This window comes from Brassica napus, chromosome C4 (genome assembly GCF_020379485.1).
Source record: "Brassica napus cultivar Da-Ae chromosome C4, Da-Ae, whole genome shotgun sequence".
NCBI lineage: Eukaryota > Viridiplantae > Streptophyta > Magnoliopsida > Brassicales > Brassicaceae > Brassica > Brassica napus.
This window is the reverse complement of record NC_063447.1, coordinates 39,421,840-39,443,688: the sequence shown is the minus strand read 5'-3', so window position 1 is coordinate 39,443,688 and position 21,849 is coordinate 39,421,840. Positions and strand designations below refer to the sequence as shown.

General features: G+C 33.9%; 3 protein-coding genes across 3 annotated transcripts; all 3 read left to right on the top strand.

Moving 5' to 3' along the window:
- Positions 1-3,068: 3,068 nt before the first annotated feature.
- On the top strand, positions 3,069-7,664 carry LOC106392394 (squalene monooxygenase 1,1-like). Its single transcript, XM_013833207.3, has 8 exons — positions 3,069-3,325; positions 4,006-4,117; positions 4,209-4,389; positions 5,633-5,801; positions 5,948-6,166; positions 6,353-6,631; positions 6,725-7,003; positions 7,327-7,664. Exons 1-8 carry the CDS (start codon positions 3,116-3,118, stop codon positions 7,438-7,440), a joined length of 1,563 nt encoding a protein of 520 aa, XP_013688661.1. The 5' UTR covers positions 3,069-3,115; the 3' UTR covers positions 7,441-7,664.
- Positions 7,665-13,828: 6,164 nt separating this feature from the next.
- LOC106395891 (putative F-box/LRR-repeat protein At5g02700) lies at positions 13,829-17,172 on the top strand. Its single transcript, XM_013836216.3, has 3 exons — positions 13,829-15,801; positions 15,918-16,091; positions 16,318-17,172. The coding sequence occupies exons 1-3, from the start codon at positions 14,881-14,883 to the stop codon at positions 16,627-16,629; spliced, it is 1,407 nt and encodes a 468-aa protein (XP_013691670.2). The 5' UTR covers positions 13,829-14,880; the 3' UTR covers positions 16,630-17,172.
- A 345-nt stretch (positions 17,173-17,517) lies between these two features.
- Positions 17,518-19,509, top strand: LOC125586068. The gene is made up of 2 exons (XM_048755865.1): positions 17,518-18,357; positions 19,504-19,509. The coding sequence occupies exons 1-2, from the start codon at positions 17,518-17,520 to the stop codon at positions 19,507-19,509; spliced, it is 846 nt and encodes a 281-aa protein (XP_048611822.1).
- The last annotated feature ends 2,340 nt before the right edge of the window (positions 19,510-21,849 follow it).

Below are 21,849 nucleotides of genomic sequence, written 5' to 3'. Positions count from 1 at the left end.
ATTGTTTGAAAGAAAATTCATTTATCTTTCAAATATAAAATTAAAATATTATAATTAAATAATAAAAAATATAAATAAAAACCATAAATTTAGCAAATGACAACTAAGTTATATTATGCTAAAATTTTCTTTCTAACAATTTATCAAATGACAAATGAGTTATGAGCAAATAATACCATATAATTTTTAAAAACATGGCCATTCTTAAATATTTTTTGAATAAATAATTATTTTTAAATTTAATCAACTGAAAATAATACCCGTACGATTGTGTGAGCCAAATTCTAGTTTTATTGATGCATGTCATATATTAGTGCTGCATATTTTAGGTAACATTTTTAAAATTACGCACGTAAGGATAACTCATGAGTTTTTTTGGTTGATTAAATGACATTATGTCTAAATTTATTTAAAGATATTTCATTAAGGTAACTGAAAAAGAAAAACAATAAAATAAGAAGTTTAAATTTATTTAAGCATATTTCATTAATGTAACTGAAAAGACAACTAATAAATTAGGCAGTTTTATTCGTTTTAGGATATTTCATAAATGCAACTGAAAAAGACAAGCAGAAAAAAAAGAGATTAATTAATGAAGTAAGAATATTTTTAAATGGGTACTTTTCTTTTAATGATATAGATAAGAAAGTTGACCTAAACAACCAGTTTAATACGGTACGTACTATGACTATCAAAAACGTCGATTGACGTTAATTAAATTATATACTACATCATTCAATACTTTCACAATTGTCAATAGTATGGTTCCTTTTTTCTTTGCTTGTTCCGACTAGTACACAAAAATATTTATTAAAGTTGGATAATATCCATGTTCTAAAAATCGACCGCCTAGCCGCCTAGGCAGGGCGGCCGTCTAGGCGCTAAGCGTCACTCTTCTGCTTCTATTTATGCCAAATCGGTTTAAAAAATCGGATATCCGATTTTTTTCGCCTAGACCGTCTAGCCGCCTAGGCGGCCACCTAATCTATTTTTTTTATTTTATTATTTTTTTTATTTTATTTTAAATAATATTTTTATTTGTTTATTTGATCTAAAATTTTATAAATATCATTTATATTCATAATTTTAATGAAAATTACACTATATTAAGTTTATATATTCTATTTGTGTGTGTTTATACAATTTTAAACATGAAAATGTATTAATGTTATACACAATTAAAGATTAACATGTTTTATAACATAGTAAACCATCTAAAAATTCCGCCCTGCATAATTTCTGATTAATCTCCGATTTTCTCTTTAGGCGCTAGGCCCAACTCGACTGCTCGACTAGCGCCTAGCACGTTCCCTGAACAGGGGATAATATGATCAAGTTTCTTGAGAAATCGACAATTGTCAACTTTTTATTTTGTGGTAAAAGACAATATCAACTTAAACAAGTTAGAGATGATACTGACGTTTCTAGTTTTGATGTCAAAGAAAAACGACGTCTCTAGTCAATGTCATATGGACAACAAAAATAACAATTTTATTGATCTTTATAATCATTGTAATCTAGCATATGGTGATGCCACGTCCACCATCTTGACTAGGCATGGACATTCAGGGTCCCAATCGGATTTCGGTTTAGTCTAATCGGATTTCGTTTTTTCGGGTTTATCAAAATCAGCCCGTTCGGGTTATATGAAAATTCGGTTCGGGACCGGTTTGGATTCTATCGGGTTCGGATCGGAGTTAGTAAATCTTCAAAGAACCGATACAACTCGATGTACTTTCGGATTCGGGTCCCAATCGGTTCTTCGGTTTAAATGTACCTGATTTATATCTATTTTGTAACAAAAAAATAAGTAAAATCGGTTCTTCGATTTTAAAATATATGATTTGTACCTATTTTGTAACCAAAACATAAATAAAACCAGTTCGAAAAAAAAAAAAGAACATCAAATGTGATCATTCAAAATCAAATGAAAGGTAAATATAGTTATTGATCGAAAGAAAACCAAATAAATAAAAATATAAAACGAAAACCAAGTTCTCATGAAATGAAAAACATTATTCAATGAAAACAAAACCAAAATTTAAAAACTTCAACCTTCAACAGCTACCTTCAACTATCAATCTTCGTATAATAGATAACTAGATTTTGACCCGCGCTTTCAAAGCGCGGATTTATTATTATTATTTTTTTCAATTGACAAATATTTAGTAAATGTCACGATTTATTATTATTTTTTTTTTCAATTGACAAATATTTAGTAAATGTCACATTTTCATATATTTGTGTTTTATTTTATAAAAGACTTAAAAATTTTATCTTTATTTATCGTATTTCATTTTAAATGACTATTTATGTTAAAAAAAAATAAACTTTATTTTTTTAATGAATTAAGTTGGTATAACTCTGATAAATTAATTGAATTATGGGGTTAATATTTTAATTAAAAAATTATATACTTTTAATAAAGATTTATACTTTTCAATAAAAAAATTCAATTATTTTTATGAATGCTTAAATTATATTAAGAAAAGAAAAAAATAATAATTAAGAATAGTTGAAAAAAAATTATTTGAACTTGGACTCAATGGTCCAAAGGAAAAAAAAAGGGTGAGAATTGAATCTGATTTTTTAATAGGCCCAAATGGCCCAAAAGAGATTTGATTTGGGCTGGATCCAAAAATAATGACCCAATATAGATTTGTTATTAATATTACTTAATTGCCCTTAATGAAACATGCAATGTTAGTGAAGGAAACATGCCCCTAAGGTAATTATGACAATAGGATCCTGCTTTAATAGTATAGATTATTTTAGATGTTCAATATATTTGGAATACATATTAGGAATTGAGATTATGTTTGGTACAACGAGTTCTTTTTGGGAATTTTGAATGTTTCGGGTTCTATCGGGTATCCATTTAGGTTCGGGTTCGGTGCAGATAATACCCATAACCCAAAATACCATAAAACAAGATCCATTCGGTATTTATGCTGAGTTCGGATCGGTTCGGATTCATTTTTATCGGATCGGGTTCGGTTTGGTTCAGGTTTACGGTTTCGGTTTATTTGCCCAGCCCTAATCTCGGCTATAAATATGTTACTCTGGTTCTGAGTTCTCTCATCTCATAACCCATATTAAGAAATAGTTAATAGATATGGATATGTATCTTACGCACGTTTGTTTATGGACGACGCTGCTCTCCGTCGTTGTGACTTGGGCAATATCCCACGTCAGTAACCGGAGGAAGAAGACAACAAAGCTGACGGATACGACGGCAGGCCAGGAGAGAAGATACGGTGGTCCAGACGTCATCATCGTCGGAGCTGGTGTCGGCGGCTCAGCTCTCGCCTATGCTCTTGCTAAGGTAACTAAAATTGGTGTGACAACAGTGCCATGCCTAGGTATATATAAAGGCATGCATGTTATAGATTAAATTAACTAGCACAAATACTTGTGATAAATTAAGTAGCACTAACAAATCTATAATAAATTACCCTTTAGATTTGAATCTAATAGAGATTTATATACAAAGTTTTACTAATTAAACAACGACAAAAAGTCAAAGTTGAGGCCCTAAAATATACGATATAAATTGGGGGCCTAGAGCATCATTAACCCGGGATTCTTAGGATAGGGTTCTTAGCGGAAGTTAAGAAACTGTTTCTTAATTTTTAACTAAAAAAGCTAAGAACCGGTTCTTAAATAAGGACTTTAAGAATCGGTTCTTAGCTTTTTTAGTTAAAAGTTAAGAAACAGTTTCTTAACTTCCGCTAAGAACCCCACTCTAAGAACCTCGGGTTAATCATGGTCTTAAGGCGGTAGCCTTTTCCGTTACATGTTGTGCACGGCCCTGCGTGACAGTTAAGCGTCCAAGTATTGTATCGGCATCGCACTTTCGTTAATTATTTTCTTATTCTATTTGTTCGTGAACAGTTGATTAATTTCTTACACCGTATATATATTTGCGGTCGGAATATATATATTGATTTCGAAAGTTAGCAAAAAAGAAAAAAGAAAAAAAGAATATATATATTGATTTGTCAGGACGGACGCAGAGTGCATGTGATAGAGAGAGACATGAGCGAACCAGTGAGAATGATGGGTGAGTTTATGCAACCTGGAGGACGACTCATGCTAGCTAAGCTTGGCCTTCAAGGTCTGTCTCTGCTTCACTTTCATCTACATGTGCTTAAATTAAGACATATCGTCTCTTAATTTCTTAATTAAATTTTTGCGTCTATATATAGATTGTTTGGAGGAAATCGATGCACAGAAATCCACATGCTTGTCACTTTATAAGGACGGGAAAAAAGCCGTCGTACCTTTTCCGGTGGAGGACAACAACTTTCCTTATGAACCTACTGGTCGAACTTTTCACAATGGCCGTTTTGTCCAGCGACTGCGCCAAAAGGCCTCTTCTCTCCCCAAGTACGTATCTCTTTATGGCAGTCTCTTAAAATTGGGTATAGACGTACTAGGCGGTGTTTAGGTGCTCTGGGATGGGGTAGTCCACCGTACCATTTTCATTTGTATAATTCTTTATCCAGATTTATATAGTTCGACTGTATAATAACGTAGACATTATGCGGTTAGGTGTTCATCAAGACGGATTTTATAAGCACTAATATTCAGAAAACCTAAATTATTAATATTATTATATATTTTATTAATGTTATTGTTTATATTAATTATTACTTAATATATTTATATGATTATAGTTATTAGTTTAATTGTTTGCAAAATAATTTAAAATTTAAAATTTATCATCTTTATATAATTACGATGTTTTAAATTATTTATAATTCAAAACTATCTATATACGTTAAAATATATTTTATACATATAAATTATATTTCAAGTATATTTTATGTTAGCTTTATATAACTAATGTATATATATATATTAACCTTACATATATATTTTATGTAAAAATACATATCTGTTTAGGCTTCGTTTATGAGTCCTGCGTATACAGTTAGATGCTAGAAATTGTATACACAAATCTTTTACTACGTATTATGTTACAAATTACATAGAAAACTACAAAAGTGTAACTGAATTCAATCGATCGTATAAGAAACATGACCCATTTAAGTTTCAAAAAAAAAAACATGACCCGTTCCATACATTAATAATTTTGAGATAAGAGATCATATGAATATTTTGTGAGAACTAGACCCAAATAAGTATTGAATTGTAACTGATCTAATCCTCGAATATATATAAAACCGAATCATAATCCTTTCCCATGCTAATAATCCTGAGAAAGTTACTAATAAACGTTTCCAAATGTTTGTTCTATGAAATTAAAATTCGCGAGAAACAAACTAATTTGTTTGTGATATTTTGATTCATTATCTTGGTGAACCAAAATTAAGGTTGTTATCTCGCTATGCTATAACAACAATAGCTATTTAATTTGTATTTAGGAAATTTGCATGTATTCTATATAGTCAGTTTTTGAGGGCTGAGTTTGGCCCAACAAATTTACAAGACATAATTTAATAGTGCTAAATTTGTTTTTGGGCGGAAGAAATTGACTACTTATGGCTATTGCCTTCAGAATAACGTATTACTAGTCAGTTCATGGTAGATCTATATATTACTATACTTTTCAATAGCAATGTTCTTCCTTATAACATTGATTTATTCACCAAACATTGATTGGCAGTGTGCGGCTGGAAGAAGGAACGGTAAAATCTTTGATAGAAGAAAAAGGAGTGATCAAAGGAGTGACATACAAGAACAGTTCTGGCGAAGAAACGACGGCCTTTGCACCTCTCACTGTGGTATGCGACGGTTGCTTCTCGAACCTTCGTCGGTCTCTTAACAATAATGATGTGAGTGTTTGACTTTAAACCGACTAACTTCAATCTTATGCTAAAAAGTTAATCGCATAGAACTGATCATGTTATTCACTTTGATTTATATCCAGCTAGTTCATAAGCATCACTACTAATTTAATTTAATTTATTTTTAATTATAGGCGGAGGTTATGTCGTACCAAGTTGGTTACATATCAAAGAACTGTCAGCTCGAAGAACCTGAATACTTACACTTGGTAATGGCTAAACCGTCCTTCACCATGATGTATCAACTAAGCAGCACTGAGGTTCGTTGTGGTGTGGAGCTTTTCCCCGGACAAATTCCTTCTATTGCTAATGGTGACATGACCAACTTTTTGAGAAACACTATGGCTCCTCAGGTATGCATCAGGCTGATGATTAATATCTGCTCGTTTTAAAAGAACAAAATATATCAACTAACTTCATGTACTGTTATGTAGATATGCCATATATACTCACAATCTGATATTTAAAAGCGGTACATGCATGGGCCCATGGCTCCAGAATATGTAGTAACATCTCTCTTAACACGTACTATTTATCAGGTACCTCCAAAACTCCGCAAAATATTTTTGAAAGGGATCGACGAGGGAGCACAAATAAAAGTGATGCCAACAAAGCGCATGGCAGCTACTTTGAGCGATAAGAAAGGTGCGATTGTGCTGGGAGATGCATTCAACATGCGTCATCCATCAATCGCGTCTGGAATGATGGTTTTACTGTCTGACATTCTCATCCTACGTTGCCTTCTCCAGCCATTGGATTACCTCGGTGATACAAACAAAGTCTCAGAAGTTATCAAGTCCTTTTATGTTATCAGAAAGGTTAGCATAGGCCACGCACTAATCTTAACTCTATTTATAACAACCTCAACAAATATTGAAAATATATATTACACATGATTTTGTATGGTGAAGCCAATGTCAGCGACGGTGAACACACTAGGGACTGCATTTTCTCAAGTACTAATTGCATCGACCGACAAAGCAAAAGAGGCAATGCGACAAGGCTGTTATGATTACCTCTCTAGTGGCGGATTTGGCGCGTCTGGATTGATGGCTCTACTGGGCGGCATGAACCCTCGTCCGCTTTCTCTCATCTTTCATCTATTCGTTGTTACTCTGTCCGCCACTGTTCAACTGCTCTCTCCATTTCCCTCCCCTCTTGGCATTTGGCATAGCCTCAGACTTCTTGGTGTAAGTCATTATATCTTTACTTATATATATATTGCATATTTTTGTAGAAATGGGTTTTTACCGAAGTTTCCATCAATCTTTTTAGTTTACCTTTGCAGTTTGACCTTTTTTTGGGTGCAAGTCATCGTTTATTTCCTATATAACATTTTTTTTTTTTGAAAAATTTTTTTTTTTTTTTTTTTTTTTTTTTTTTTTTTTTGAAAAAAAAACTATATAACATTTTTATAAGTTGTTTTCCGACGTAAAGTTGTGAGTTGGTATATTTTAATTAGTTTTACACATAATAATTTGACATTGATTTTTCCTTTTTTCTCTTATTTTAGTTGTCTATGAAGATGTTGGTTCCTCATCTCAAGGCGGAAGGGGTTAGCCAGATGTTGTTTCCAGCATACGCAGCCGTGTATCGCAAAACCTATATGACAGCAACCACTATCTAAGCATCGTTACTCTGAAGCGCGAATAGTGCTAGTAGTAACGTATTTGTTAAAAATTGTATTGTAGTGTGTTTACTATTACGTATTAATATATACCTGGAAAATACCTGTCCGTATATTCTAGGCCAAAAAAGGATTGTAATAATAAAGAGACTTCGGCCTGAGGGCGGTTTAGTAAAGTTTCAATAAATAGTACTTATATGTCGCAGCTGACAGAATTCTGTGAAGTGTAAAGAGTCGCAATACCACCAATACTTGGGGCTGAGCAACCACCGAATCTATTTTAGCAGCTCTATGCACAAACTTGTGAGCTATGTTGGTCTACACTTATATTGATTACTTAAACTCTTACCGATGATGATTAGTACTTTCTCGCGGGTTAGTTCAATAGATTGCTAAACCGATATGCTTACACTACAAGGAAACACTATATATTCCAATGAAAAAATTGTCGTATCCCGATTTTTGGTATATAGTAGTGTATATTGAAATGCTTATAAAAACTGATTTGACTATTTTTGTTGAATATGCATTTATTTTTTCGTCACACTTCTAGAAAGAACTCTAGAATTAAGCGTGTTTGAGCTAAAGAAGTGGAAGTAGAAGCAGGCCCGGCCCTGAGGGGAAGCTATAGAAGCATGGGCTTCGGGCCCTAAAATATATATTTTTATTTAAGCTGTTTTTTCCAAAAGATGCTTTAGTATAGTGGCTTAAGTTATGTGTTAATATACTCCGCAACCTGAGTTTGATAGCCAATGTTGGCCTCTAGCGGCCCTTTTATTTTAATTAGCTTGTAGTCCCTTATAGGTCAGGGCCGCTACTGAGTAGAAGGATAGTGACCGTGATTAAAAATTTTGTATGAGTGAGGCCAAAATACATAAAAAGTCATGTAGTGATTATATGGTCAATAAACAAGTATTTGGAGCCTCCAAAACTAACCACATCGACTGTCGGTGAGGGCGGTCGGGCATTATAAGTGATATCAGAGCCGAACCCAGTTGAGTGTGGATTTATGTGTGGGCTTATACTAACATGGGTAACGATTCTAGAGCGAAACAAGACTTCCCGTTATGTGAGGAGGGGTGATTGTAATATCCTGGTTTGTAGTATATAGCAGTGTGTGTCGAAAGGATTATAAGAATTTATTTGGCTACATGTTTCACCAAAGTGAACTTATCGTTTTGGTCACACAATCATAAAGAACTTTAGAGTTATGCGCGTTTGAGCTGGAGTACTAAACGAATGGATAACCTATCAGAAGTGATTCACGATATCGTGCAAGTCGGGTGTTACACAAATACCGATAATTTCTTTCATCAGAAAATTTGGGTTACATTTACTAAGTATTTTCGAGAACATGCAGCTTTCATCGGAATATTCTTGGAACTTTTGATCATATCTTGGAACATATTGTCTGTATCTTTTCAAAAATAAAACTATTTATGATAAACATGATTGTCTGTAAGGCCTCAGAAAGGTGGACTCTATTCTTGTTTATACCGTGAAATATCTTTGAAGTTCTCATGGTTAGACTAACTGGGAGCTGAATCATTTCCGAGGAAATAACAATCAATACACTCATGGGAACATCATTTGTTTTCTCTTGCAGATTACAGACGGTGGCTGAAAGAATTCATAAGCTATGACAGGAGTCCTTAGAGTTAAAAGATAAAACAAAGTGAAATGTAGGAGACTCTCAAAACAATCTAATGTTGCGATAAAAAAATATGGCAATTTTCATGAACTCATCTAGTTGCAACTAGAAAAACAAAACATAGAAAATTAGGAGTTTGTCCAGGATGGAAAGGATTGATCGATCCCTAATCCTATGATCGACGATCCTGTGTCAATCGGAGTAAAATGCCAAAAGGAATGAATAGCTCGATTGAAGACTCTCACATAAATCTTGATCACGAAATCGATCAATCTCGAAGCCAATGATCGAGAGATCATGTGCATTTAACGAATTAATTTCTCAGATCAGATCAGATCCGAACCCACCAAGAGAATACCATTTTGATAGAAATACATATAAACCCAAGAAGAATCGTGTTTTAGTGCTGGCCACCCATTTTATGAGATATATACATAACTTTTAAAGATATATATCTTAAACTCTGTTTTTTTGTATATTGATATGCTCAAATTATCCTGAGAGAACTCTCAAAAATAAGAGATCAATTGTAATACTTGGTGATCGAATAAGAGAACTCTCTCAAATAAGAGATCAATAAATTACCCTAGCAGATCTATCAATCACAAGTTCATCAAAACCTTATTAAATCTCTAAATATAACAAGTGAATTACTCAAACACGATAGAGGAAACACAAATCATAATCTGAAATAATTGCATAAAAATTATGGGTAAGAAATACTAGAGTCCCAATCAATCTCTGAAGGATTTCTGATCCTTTTTCTAAAAACTCTCCAAGAATAATAAAGCGTAGCCTAAACAGTGGGTAGAAAATAAATATAAATATGTTAAACACGTCCAAGGGTTTCTTTGAGAATAAATAAATTTCTGGGGAAAATGCAATTTTGAAAGTCACGTGGGCCTCGTCAATCCACAACAGCGTCAATCGACACCATTGAAGCGTTGGTCGACGCTCACATTGTATCTCGACTTTACTTTCTGCACAGCAACGGTTTTCTTCCTTTTAAACTCCATTTTTTTTTCCATAATCCCCAAAGTACTCCAAAACTCACCTAGACATGTTAATGACCTAAAACAGATTCGAAATACATAATAAAGACTCTAAATGGCCTAAAAGTGATCGATCCTATATAATCATGCATTCCTCTTCTTCTTTCTCTTTTCTTATGTAATGTTTGAGTAGTTGCACAATTGAATTCTATGGTACTTAAAAGGACTTCAAGGGTTGTTGATTTAGGGTTGTGAGGTTAGGGATTTATCATGTGGTAATTCATCTATGGTTGTTATTAATGCTGAAACATGATCGATAACCTAGTTTTTGAGGCTAGGTTGTTTAACGCACAAAGTATATTTGATTAAATACCTAAAAGAATTGTATATTACTAAAATGTCCTTAACTAACATAAGTTGATGTTATTGCGTTTTGTGAACATATCAAACTTGATCATTTAATCCATATCTGAAATCTAAAATTCAACGAAAGTTAGTATTGAGGATTTTATAGCATAGGGAGTTAGTGCTACAAAAGTAGAACAAAGGGTGATGTTAGATGAGCTTCTCAAAGAGAATCCAATAATCACAAGGAGATCCTTAGAAGCAATGCTCTGGCGAACCTTGTGGCGCATCGAGCATCACTTAAAAAGAAGTGAGCAAAATGCATGAGATAATGGTTACTCATTAGCTTAAAGAAGTAATATATTGTGTTACACCAATCCAATAAGAAGGTATATGCGACTTGATTTTGAAATTCATGCTTTTGAGGAGTCATTTGCCTTATGTTGAAGGTATTACCATCATTTTTTTTGTTTTTTTGGTGCTCATTGATGAATGCTATGATATGATATGATATGATATGAAATGGTATGATATGATATGATATGATATGATATGATATGATATGATATGATATGATATGATATGTGGGACTAATATGCTAGATATCTTGAAGTAGAAAGTTCACTAGAGATTATCATGAACTATGTTTTGATATGAATTACATGTGTGCTTCAGATGATCTTGAGTTTGAATTTTTGATGTTTGAGAAATATAAACCTCTTTTCGAACTAGATGAACCATGGATGAATTTTTTGTAGACGAAATCTGAAATGAGATTGAAAACCCTGAAGTCGAAAACAATCACATGAGAATGATAAATATTGTGTTTTATTTGATTGATGGAGATGAAATTGACTATTTTGTGACAATCTTGTTTGAATTTGTAGTTGACTTTGTTTTTCTCCCAAATTCATTTGATTATCATGAACATCTGACCATTAGTGTGCATTTCATGACTCATTATACATTTGTAATGAATTTCTTGGATGAGAAATCTTTCTATTTCCTACGGAGAATAGTCTGATCCTTTGCACACTTTTTTTTTAGCAGGAAAATGACCAAGGTGTATCGGTTCAGCCTTTCAATTCTTAAAACTAACAAGCACATGTAAGTCAATCTGAAAAATATAAACAATCATCTTCATCAACATCAACTTATCACTCCTACTTGGGAACAACACTCAGAACGTCTAAATTGTCACTAAGAGGTAAACTCAAATTGCCATTAAAATGAACTACGAATGACTTGATCTCTCTTATTATAATTATTACATAGAAAATATTTATAAGGTGCAACTACAACTACCAAACACCACTAGTATTTTTGTTATCGCCAAGTTTTACATTTTATTGATCGAATGTAAATTATTTTGTTTGTTGATTGAATACGGTTTGCTCTGTTCAACATTTTTTTTGTACGAGAAACATGTATTTTAGGTACTTGAAAGTGCTTTTACGAATGGCAAAGTTTACAAAAGGGAAGCTTTATAGATCAAATGTATCTTGTTCTCTAAATAAGAAGATGAGCAAGTACATGAACCCAAATTTTTATTGTCGTCAGTCATCACATATGTCAGCCTTGGGAAGAAAATAGTAGAAGTGTCTGGAGAAAGACTAAATGGTCTTTGAATCGTTTATGTTTTCATGAATTAGAAGCTCACATTTGCTTTGTGTTATATACTACTCATTTTTCTCTCTGATTATGTAAACATTCTTCCATTATGAGCTTCATCTTTATCAAAATCTTTTGAATCGACTTGTTATATAAGTTTTAAACCAATTTATGAAATTTAACAACAACCAATCAAAGTATATAGTGTGTTGTTTCGGTCCATGTTCAGCTTTGACTTGTCGTCTGTGTTGCAGTTGGATATGATGCTAGAGGTCAATTCGAAAGCAAGAAAGAATTATGGTTTTAGGTTGAAGACGATGCACATTTTCTGCTTGTAAATAGATTACATAATGTTTCATTTTATAGTAAATGAAAACAATAAAACTCTAAATACACTCTTTAAATTTTCTGAACTAGATCTGGTTGTACCATAGATTGATGCCAAGTTGTTGCTAACCTGATAGAAATCTCCCAAGGAGTCGAGTCTCTAAAAGGGTAGAGGGGATAAGCCAAGACAACTTAGTGGACTTACAACTTTTACCACATGTATGTCAAACATGTCCCTCAATTTCTCTAAACGTTCACCAAGATTAATTCAAGGTGGTGGAACCACAAACAACTATTGGATGCCGTGAAGCATTAACCACAAGTATATTAAACCTAGGAGTTACGGCTCCCTTGAAACGTTGACTAGAGGAATTGGCTGGTCGAATGGCGCCACAAGTGAGGATGAGATTCTTTTGGTAAGCCGGCTGATCTTTAGAATCACACTAAAGATCAAAAGTTCCCAAAGGAAAAAAACATGAGAAACACTCTCAAAAGGTTTCCAAAAATAATAAGCAAAATTCTGTTTTATTTCAGTGGATATTTCAACTTATTTATAGTATTATTTGTACTAATTCTTCGACAAAATATGGTAAAAGCAGGCATAATAGATTCCTTGTAAATAAGCAATTACAATACTAAATCCAATGAAAATAAATGTGTTGTGGCTGCAGGCTGGCTCTTTTGACTCATTTTTGTCACTTCTTTTTACCTCCAAAATATGGCAAGCATTTTGGGTCATTTTTGGACTAGCAACATTTTTCAAAATGAGCTGGACTTGATAATATCCAGTGAGTTTTTTTGCTCTCCGTGTCCAAAACTTCATAAGATAAGCCAAAATGACCAAATCAATAGTTTTGAATGATTAATGGTGGACATGCAGATGTATTGATAACTCAATAGGTAGATAACTTAACTCCAAACTAGCAATGCTTTCTTTGATACCAAAATCCTCCAAAACCATTATATTCAACTCTTCTAAGGTGGAACCCGATTCCACAACTAGTAACCTTCCCCCTTTCTCTTCATCAACAGAGAATATCCATGATGTAGTTGCACCTAATTCCCATACACCACATGTCACATAGATATCCATCATAGAAGAAGAAGAGTTTGTGAAAACCAATAGAAAATTTTGATGAAAACCAAGGATAGAATGAAGAACAAGGGACTAGTTTCAATTCCCATTTTGGTTTTTTTTTGTAAAGAATATCGATTTTAGTCATATATAGAAATAAAAAAGATTCCCATATATTTTCAAAATATTTGGTAACTGTATTTCCATATATTTGACGATTTGTTCATGATTATTCGTTGGCTATAGATTCTACTCTATGTAGAAATAAGCCAAGTGGTTCGAAAGAAATTTCTATTAATCATAGGGTCCAACTGGTGATCACTTTAGGAATGGTAGGAACTACTGAAAATATAATCTAAAGGAATTACGAGAAAAACATTGAATGAATAATTATTCCTTATCTAATTTGACATGGAATATATTTGTGCTATAAAAATTAGAAAAAAGGAACGATGAGGAATTATTTAGGTCCTATATATTAGTTTCTATAAGTAATAAACGTTCCTTGTAAATGGTAAAATAATTTGAGAATGAAGTGCAAAGTAGTATTCATTGTCACTACTTTCCTCAACTATAGTCACCAGTAGTCACCAGTTGGACCCTTAGTATTTTGAGTTGTTTCTAGATTGCGTATTCACACAATTTTAAAGGAATGTGTTAAGATTAGAAGATGCATACATAACAAATTTAGGAAACTTTGAAATCTGTAGATATTGTATTCCCGAATGTAGAATACATATTGTAAGTTAGATTACTGATTTTTTATTAAATTAGATTTCCAAACAAATATGGAATTCAACTTCTACTATGCATTTTTGTAGAATATGAAATCTGCTATTCCTAAAAAGTTGAAATATTTACTTAAAAAGTTTAAGAATCCCAAAAATTACTACTAAATTGATATGAGTAATTTTTTTCATTGTTTATATATTTCATAATATGTTTGGTCTATAAAACTATTTATTTCAGTGGAAGCTCCATTAATTGAGGGTTCATTAATGTTTCTACGTTAGGAGGTCCAGGTTTCAATTTCCGGAAAAAAAAACAATATATTAAACAATTATACAGACTAAGGAGTAAATACTTACAAAGGATATTTAATGGAGTGCAAGTAAACCTAGTCATACGCGGATTTTCATAAGACGGCTCAAATGATGCAGACTTAGACATAAATTCTCATTTGGTTATAAAATCGTCTATGTATTCTTTTTATAATTGTAGTATCATAATAAATCAACGATAAAAACTTATTGACTCATTAATTTTGATAAATGGAAAAGGTAATTAAAATAAAAACATGACAAAAATGGTTTATCCCATTAGAACAATCATTGTGAATTTATGTTTTACATTTCTAATATTCCAAAAAATAAAATTGTGCTTTAAACAAAAAAACGGAAACCCTAAACATATTTGCAAATCATAGAACAATAGTTAGCATGGCGGATTGGCTAGGGAGACGTCGCCAGCGACAACGTCGTAAAAAAACTAGACACCGCAAAACCAAACGAGCAAAGGATGTTCGTGGAGATTTCATCAGCTCCATGCCAGATGAGATCCTTCACCATATTCTCTCCTTTATCGTCACCATCTCAGCCATCAGAACTTCTGCCTTGTCGAGACGATGGAGGCATTTATGGCGCGAGTTAACTTCTCTCTACATCCATGACTTTGGACCACAGGCTCGAGGGATAAACCAAATCCTTACTCACTACACAGCTCCCAAAATCATGTGCTTCCATCTTGGTATCTACAATGATAATCACTCTACTGCTCAGATTAATAGCTGGATCGAGTTCGCTATGTCTCGCAGAGTCCAGGATCTTTCTTTGACCTTCTTTAATCACAGGAAGTATACTTTTCCAGATTTTTTTAATCTTAGTTCTTCTATAGAACAACTAAGCGTAAAATTAAGGGATAGACATATGATTCCGGGAGCCACAGTGTCTTGGGAATCGCTAAGGAACTTGTCACTGCGCAGATGTCGTATTCGAGATGAATCCATTGTAAAGATTATTTCTGGCTGTCCAAAGCTTGAATTCTTGGCATTGTATTACTGCGGTGTATTTAATTGTCTTGACCTGAGTAAGTCACTGAGTCTAACAAGATTGGAAATGAAGCACCACCGTTGGGGTTCACGACCAACTAAAATTATAGCTCCAAACATCCATTATTTGAGATTGGAAACCTCGGACACATGTAATTTAGTGGACGTCTCTTCTTTGACTGAGGCTTACCTTGATATTGGCATTGATGGAAACTTTTCTTTCCGGGTTGATTTTCTTCTGACCATGGTGTTAAAGATGATAGCAAAAGTGCAGAATGTAGAGAGACTTACTGTTAGTAAAACAGTTCTTCAGGTTTGTCAGTTTTCTTTGACTTACGAACTTGCTAATTAGTTTTTGACGAATAGTTCTTGCTATGCTTTTTTTGATATTTAACTTTTGTGTGATTTTTTTCCCAATGGATTTGTTAGATTCTATCTGTTGCTGAGATCCGACGTTTTCCTTTCCGAGTGCTCAGAGACCAAACTTTGATTGTTAAAATAAAGTTTGTTCGATCTGTTATTCCTGGTATTGCATGGTTACTCCAAAATTCACCCGGCTTAAAGAAGCTTATAGTACACACAACGGACAAAGGCAGCATGATGGTAATATATCTTTACTAGAAACCTCTTTCATCTTTTTCTCTATAACAGAACTATGCAAACTAATAATAAGTAAAAAGAACATAAGAGCCATGTCTTTCTTTTTTGCTGAGCTAGTTTGCTACAAGATTCAGGCCTGACAAGATTAGTACGTATTTTGTAGCTCAAGAAAAAAAAAAGTGAAAATAATTTATAGTGCGCTTTTGGATTTACTTTTGATGTACTACAGGATGATGAATATGTTGACAGCTATCTGGATTCACAAGGCTTGAAATTGGATAAATACTGGAGATTGAAATACGGTGCTTTTCCTACCTCATGTGAGACGCATTCGATGTTGCGTTCTAAAGATTCAACGTGGAAACTATTGGCATCGTTCATAGAATGTCTGCTGAGAAACACAAAGACGCTAGAGGCACTGGTTGTATGGTTGGGAGGTTCTGACTTCAATGTAAAATGGTTTAAAGGGCTGCTCCGGATGGTTCCAACACTTTCTGACAACACTAATGTCTCCATTATGCTGAAACTAAGCAATTGCTAAGTATTTGCATCCGTGTTATATTTAACCGGTTATCTTTTACAGCACTTTGTAATGAAAGTATTTTTATTGTATATAAATTTCTGAGTGAAAGTTTCACAGTTGACTCTTCGGATGTTCTATCGTTTGTTTTTTTTTTGAATTTCATGTGTATTATACTTTTCTTTCTAAAAGCATTTTCAATATAAACTCCATTAATTCTTCCTTCATAATTAAATTATTTTTGCTCTCTTGTGAAATCTGTTTTTCATTCTTTATTTTTGACCAATTGATAAATGTTACGTCCAGTTATATATTCCCACGTTTTACTAACTAATTGTCATTAAAATACATATAAATATAGAGTTATTCTTCGGTTCACGAACTGAACCTGAAAAACACGAACCGGAACCGACCTAAAAATATCCGACCCGAAACCGAAGCAAAAATTTACAAGTATCATTTGGATCCAAAATTCTTTTACCCGAAAGAGCTGGAACCGAAATCAACTAACCGAACAGACCCAAGCCCAAAAAGAACCAACCCGAATAGACCCAACCCAATAAGAACCTATTTGTACCCTACTTAAAAATATGTATATCCAAACTATGATTTTTTTGTTTGTATTATATATATATTATTTTATGATTTAGTTGAAATATCTTTTGTTAACAATATTTATTATTGTTTTGTAACATTTTTAAGAAATATAAAGGTTTAAAATGTAAAATTTAGAGTATAAAAATGTTTTATTTTAATTATTAATAGTTTAATTTAAGTTATTTTGTAAAACTTTAGATATATGTGATAAATATCGACTAAATCTGAATGAGTTCGGGTATTGCGTGTCCTTTTCAGATCCTAAATATCCGAACCCGAACCGGACCAGATACAGATATCCGTGTCAAAAAAATGGAAGTATGGAATCATTTATATCTGAAAGAGTTTACACGTGGTTATAAGATTTGGTATCTTCATGGAGAAAGATTTGAGTATGGTAGTAGTAGCGAACCTCAAACTGTCGATAGGTTATATGAACCTAGCACGGATGCAGATTTTGGGATAGGAACTGTTCAGATGGTATATGATGCATATAGAGAAAATTTACTGTCGGGTGAAGAGGAAGGAGATAGACGAGAACAACCCAGTTTAGAAAATTTCTCGGGTGAAGAGGAAGGAGATAGACGAGAACAACCCAATCTAGAAGCCATGAGATTTTTTGAAATGTTAGATGCAGCTAAGCAGCCATTGTATCAAGGATGTAAAGATGGGCATTCACCTTTATCATCCGCAAGTCGATTGATGGCGCTAAAGACTGACTATAATTTGGCTGAAGAATGTGTGGATGCGATTGCAGATTTTGTTAGAGATGTTCTACCTGAAGATAATCTTGCACCTGGTTCATATTATGAGGTACAAAAATTGGTCGCTGGTTTTGGCTTACCATATCAGGTGATAGATATATGCATCAATAACTGCATGATTTACTGGAGAGCAGATGAGAATCGGGAGAATTGTAAATTCTGTCGGAAACCTCGTTATCAGGATACGAATGGAAGAGTTTCGGTGCCATACAAACGAATGTGGTATTTGCCGTTGACTGAAAGATTAAAGAGGTTATATCAGTCAGAACGAACAGCAGAACCAATGAGATGGCATGCAGAGCACTTAACAATTGGTGAGATAACACATCCTTCCGATGCAGAGGCGTGGAAGCATTTTCAATCAACATATCCAGAATTTGCATCTGAGGTAAGAAATGTGTATCTTGCACTATGCACAGATGGTTTCAGCCCATTTGGAAAGCATGGAAGACAATATTCATTGTGGCCGGTAATGCGACGAGAGTTTTTGTTCCTCTCAATTCTCGTTCCCGGGCTAGATCATCCTAAGAGATCACTGGATGTGTTTCTTCAGCCATTGATATATGAGCTGCAATTATTATGGGAGCACGGTGTTCATACATACGATGTTTCGCGGAAAGAAAATTTTCAGATGCGAGCAGTACTTATGTGGACAATAAGTGATTTTCCAGCATATGGTATGTTATCTGGATGGACCACGCATGGGAGGCTCTCATGTCCTTATTGCCAAGACAACACAGATGCTTTCCAACTAAAAAATGGTCGGAAAACTTGTTGGTTTGACTGTCATAGGAGATTTCTACCACACGATCATCCATATCGTAAGAGTAAGACATTGTTTACAAAGAACAAGAAGGTGTTTGACAGTCCACCTGAAAAAGTAAGTGGCAAAAAGTTGAAGGAACAATTAAGAGATTTTAGTGCAGATAGAACGCCAGACGTGGGTGGAAACGGACATGAACCGATTTATGGTGTAGGGGAACATCATAATTGGCATAAGAAGAGTATCTTATGGGATTTGCCCTATTGGGAGACTCATTTGTTGCGGCATTGTTTAGATGTCATGCATATCGAGAAGAACTTTTTCGACAATTTGATGAACACTATCCTTGATGTCCAAGCAAGACGAAGGATAACTTGAAGTCAAGACTGGATTTAGTTGATATTTGTGCTCGTCCCGAACTTCATGTTGATGAGCACAGTAAAGGTCCTATTCCCATGTATCGACTGGATGCAACTGCAAAAGAAGAGTTTTTTGATTGGATAAAACACAGTGTTAAATTTCCAGACGGTTACGCATCAAGTTTGCGTAATTGTGTTGACAAAAGTGATGGGAAGTTTACTGGCTTGAAGAGCCACGATTGTCATGTAATGATGCAGCGCCTCCTTCCTTTTGCGTTTTCCGCAATATTTCCACGAAATGTCCATGAAGCAATCGCAGATACTTTAAAATTTAACATAGTTAATTAATTGTCATATTATTTTTTAATGCTTATATATGCGCTTATGGAATTTGTTTTCTTTGTGTATGTAGGGATAAGTGATTTCTTCCGTGATTTATGCTCGAGATCACTCACATCAGATGGTATTCGCAATTTGGAAGTTAAAATACCGGTGATCATTTGCAACCTCGAGAAGATATTTCCTCCATCATTTTTTGATGTTATGGAGCATCTTGCTATTCATCTTGCGAGAGAAGCGGCACTCGGTGGTCCCGTGCAGTACAGATGGATGTATTTGTACGAACGGTATATGTTTCATCTGAAGAAGAAGGTCAAGAATTTAAGCAAGGTAGAGGGATCAATAGTGGCTCAGTGCATCAATGAAGAAACCTCAAACTTTGCTGAATACTACTTTCCATCAGAAGTTCGAACAAAAAGTCGAAAACCTGCACGGCATGATGATAGAGGTGAAAGGGCAACTTATTATGTTTACGTGCCAAACATGTTTACACAAATTGGACGACATAGTGGAAAGTCAACGGATCGGATCAGATACTTACCGTGGCTGAGTATGCTCATTTGCACACATATTTGCTTACAAACTGCGAAGACGTTCTTGAATAAGAGAGGTACATAGATTTAAAACTATGAATTATTTGCAATATTTTTGACACATATCTAACATTTTGTGTTTTTTACAGTATTTACTTGGCAGAGATGCGCTTAAAGTACCCGGATGCGACCGAAGAACAACTAGAACAACTCAAGCAAAACAACTTTGCAACATGGCTTTCTGATTATGTAAGTGTCTAATCAGTAATTAGTAGTAACAAATCATTTTACTTATTATCTTTAATGAATGATAACATTTTTCTTGTTTTTATAGGTAAGCCATTGTTTAGCTATTGGGCACCCACCTAAATATTGGTTACGTGAGATAGTTTGTGGTCCAAAATTTGTTGCGAAGTCATATCCGAGATATTGCACTCGAGGATATGCATTCAGAGTTCTTAAGGAAAATACTGCGAGGAGAACAGTTGATTGTGGGGTTTCTTCGTCATCCGGAGACGATGTGTACTACGGTAACGTACGCGAGATTTTGAAAATTCAGTACCCGGGAATGATTGGCATGAGATGTACTGTCTTCTACCGGGAGTGGTACGACAACGTTGTTGGTCGCGGAGTAAGCACTGACGCATTCGGTGTTATATCTGTACATTCGCGACGACGACTGGATTATTATGATCCATTCATTTTTGCTTCACAAGCTGACCAGGTATGTATTTTGAAATATATTTTCCATCTAAAGTAATCATATATAATTACTTCGACTTATATAATTTATAATATTTCAGGTTTGTTATATTCTTTATCCGCGGATTAGGCAAAGGAACGATCCTTGGATCGTTGTCATGTCAATAAATCCCAGAATCCGAGTACAAGGAGTATTTGATCCACTACAACAACGATTAACCGAAGAGGATGGCGAGATTGGAGAGTTTGACGAAGACGATTCAGATTCATCATGTTCATCATCAGATAATTCCTCAGATGCAGAGTAGATATCTCTTTTATGAATGTATTTGCAAATTACTTTTAAACGTTGTAGATTTCTTCTAAAAACAAATTATATGGGTTTGAAACGTTCTATATTTTTAATTTAAAAAAAAACAAATTAAATGGAATTGAGGTCATAAAAGTTGTAGATTTATTTTAAAAACAAATAAAGTTAATGTTACAGATTTTTAAAAATATATATATATATATATATATATAACAAAAGCATATATCAATAGTCAGAAACCACAAAATTAAGGTTTCAGGAGGTTTAACCTCAGGATTTCGACGGAAAACAGATGGAACCCTGGAATTTGAGGTTTCCGTCGGTATTCCGTCGGTAATTACCTACGCATTTCCGACGCATTTCCGACGAAACCCTCGAATTAGAGGGTTTCGTAGGAAATGTGTCGGTAATTGCCGACGGAATACCGACGGAAATTATCAATTTAGGGTTTTCGGTTTGTTACAGGTATGTTTTTTGTTTTATAGATGGATTAGATATCATATATAAGATAAGACAACAAATCTAACCATTATATTCTGACAATTTTAAAACTTTGAACATGACATATAATCAATCAATAAAAACCGTTCGAAAAACATCATACACTTTTAAGTTAGCTTGTGCCAGATCTCAGAAGTTGTAGTACTCAAATTAATTTTAAACATTTTTTGAGAATGTTTTATGATTATATAACATAATATATCGGTTGTAGAAAGGCGTATAACAAATATAAATCATTTCGATACCCTGTGTAAACTCTAAACCGTAATCCGTCGGTATTTCGTCGGAATATTCCGACGACAAACCGACGGAGTAGACTATACCGACGAAGTACAGACGGATAAGGTCTTCGGTATTAAGAAAATTTCCCGGG

What these genes read in the sequence shown, in the direction of transcription:
- LOC106392394 (XM_013833207.3), top strand. Translation starts at nt 3,116, where the DNA reads ATGGATATGTATCTTACGCACGTTTGTTTATGGACGACGCTGCTCTCC. An exon ending in GGTCTCTTAACAATAATGAT is followed by an intron (nt 5,802 to 5,947) that starts GTGAGTGTTTGA and finishes TTTTAATTATAG; the next exon opens with GCGGAGGTTATGTCGTACCA. An exon ending in ATAGCCTCAGACTTCTTGGT is followed by an intron (nt 7,004 to 7,326) that starts GTAAGTCATTAT and finishes CTCTTATTTTAG; the next exon opens with TTGTCTATGAAGATGTTGGT.
- LOC106395891 (XM_013836216.3), top strand. Translation starts at nt 14,881, where the DNA reads ATGGCGGATTGGCTAGGGAGACGTCGCCAGCGACAACGTCGTAAAAAA. An exon ending in TTAGTAAAACAGTTCTTCAG is followed by an intron (nt 15,802 to 15,917) that starts GTTTGTCAGTTT and finishes TGGATTTGTTAG; the next exon opens with ATTCTATCTGTTGCTGAGAT. An exon ending in CGGACAAAGGCAGCATGATG is followed by an intron (nt 16,092 to 16,317) that starts GTAATATATCTT and finishes GATGTACTACAG; the next exon opens with GATGATGAATATGTTGACAG.
- LOC125586068 (XM_048755865.1), top strand. Translation starts at nt 17,518, where the DNA reads ATGGAAGTATGGAATCATTTATATCTGAAAGAGTTTACACGTGGTTAT.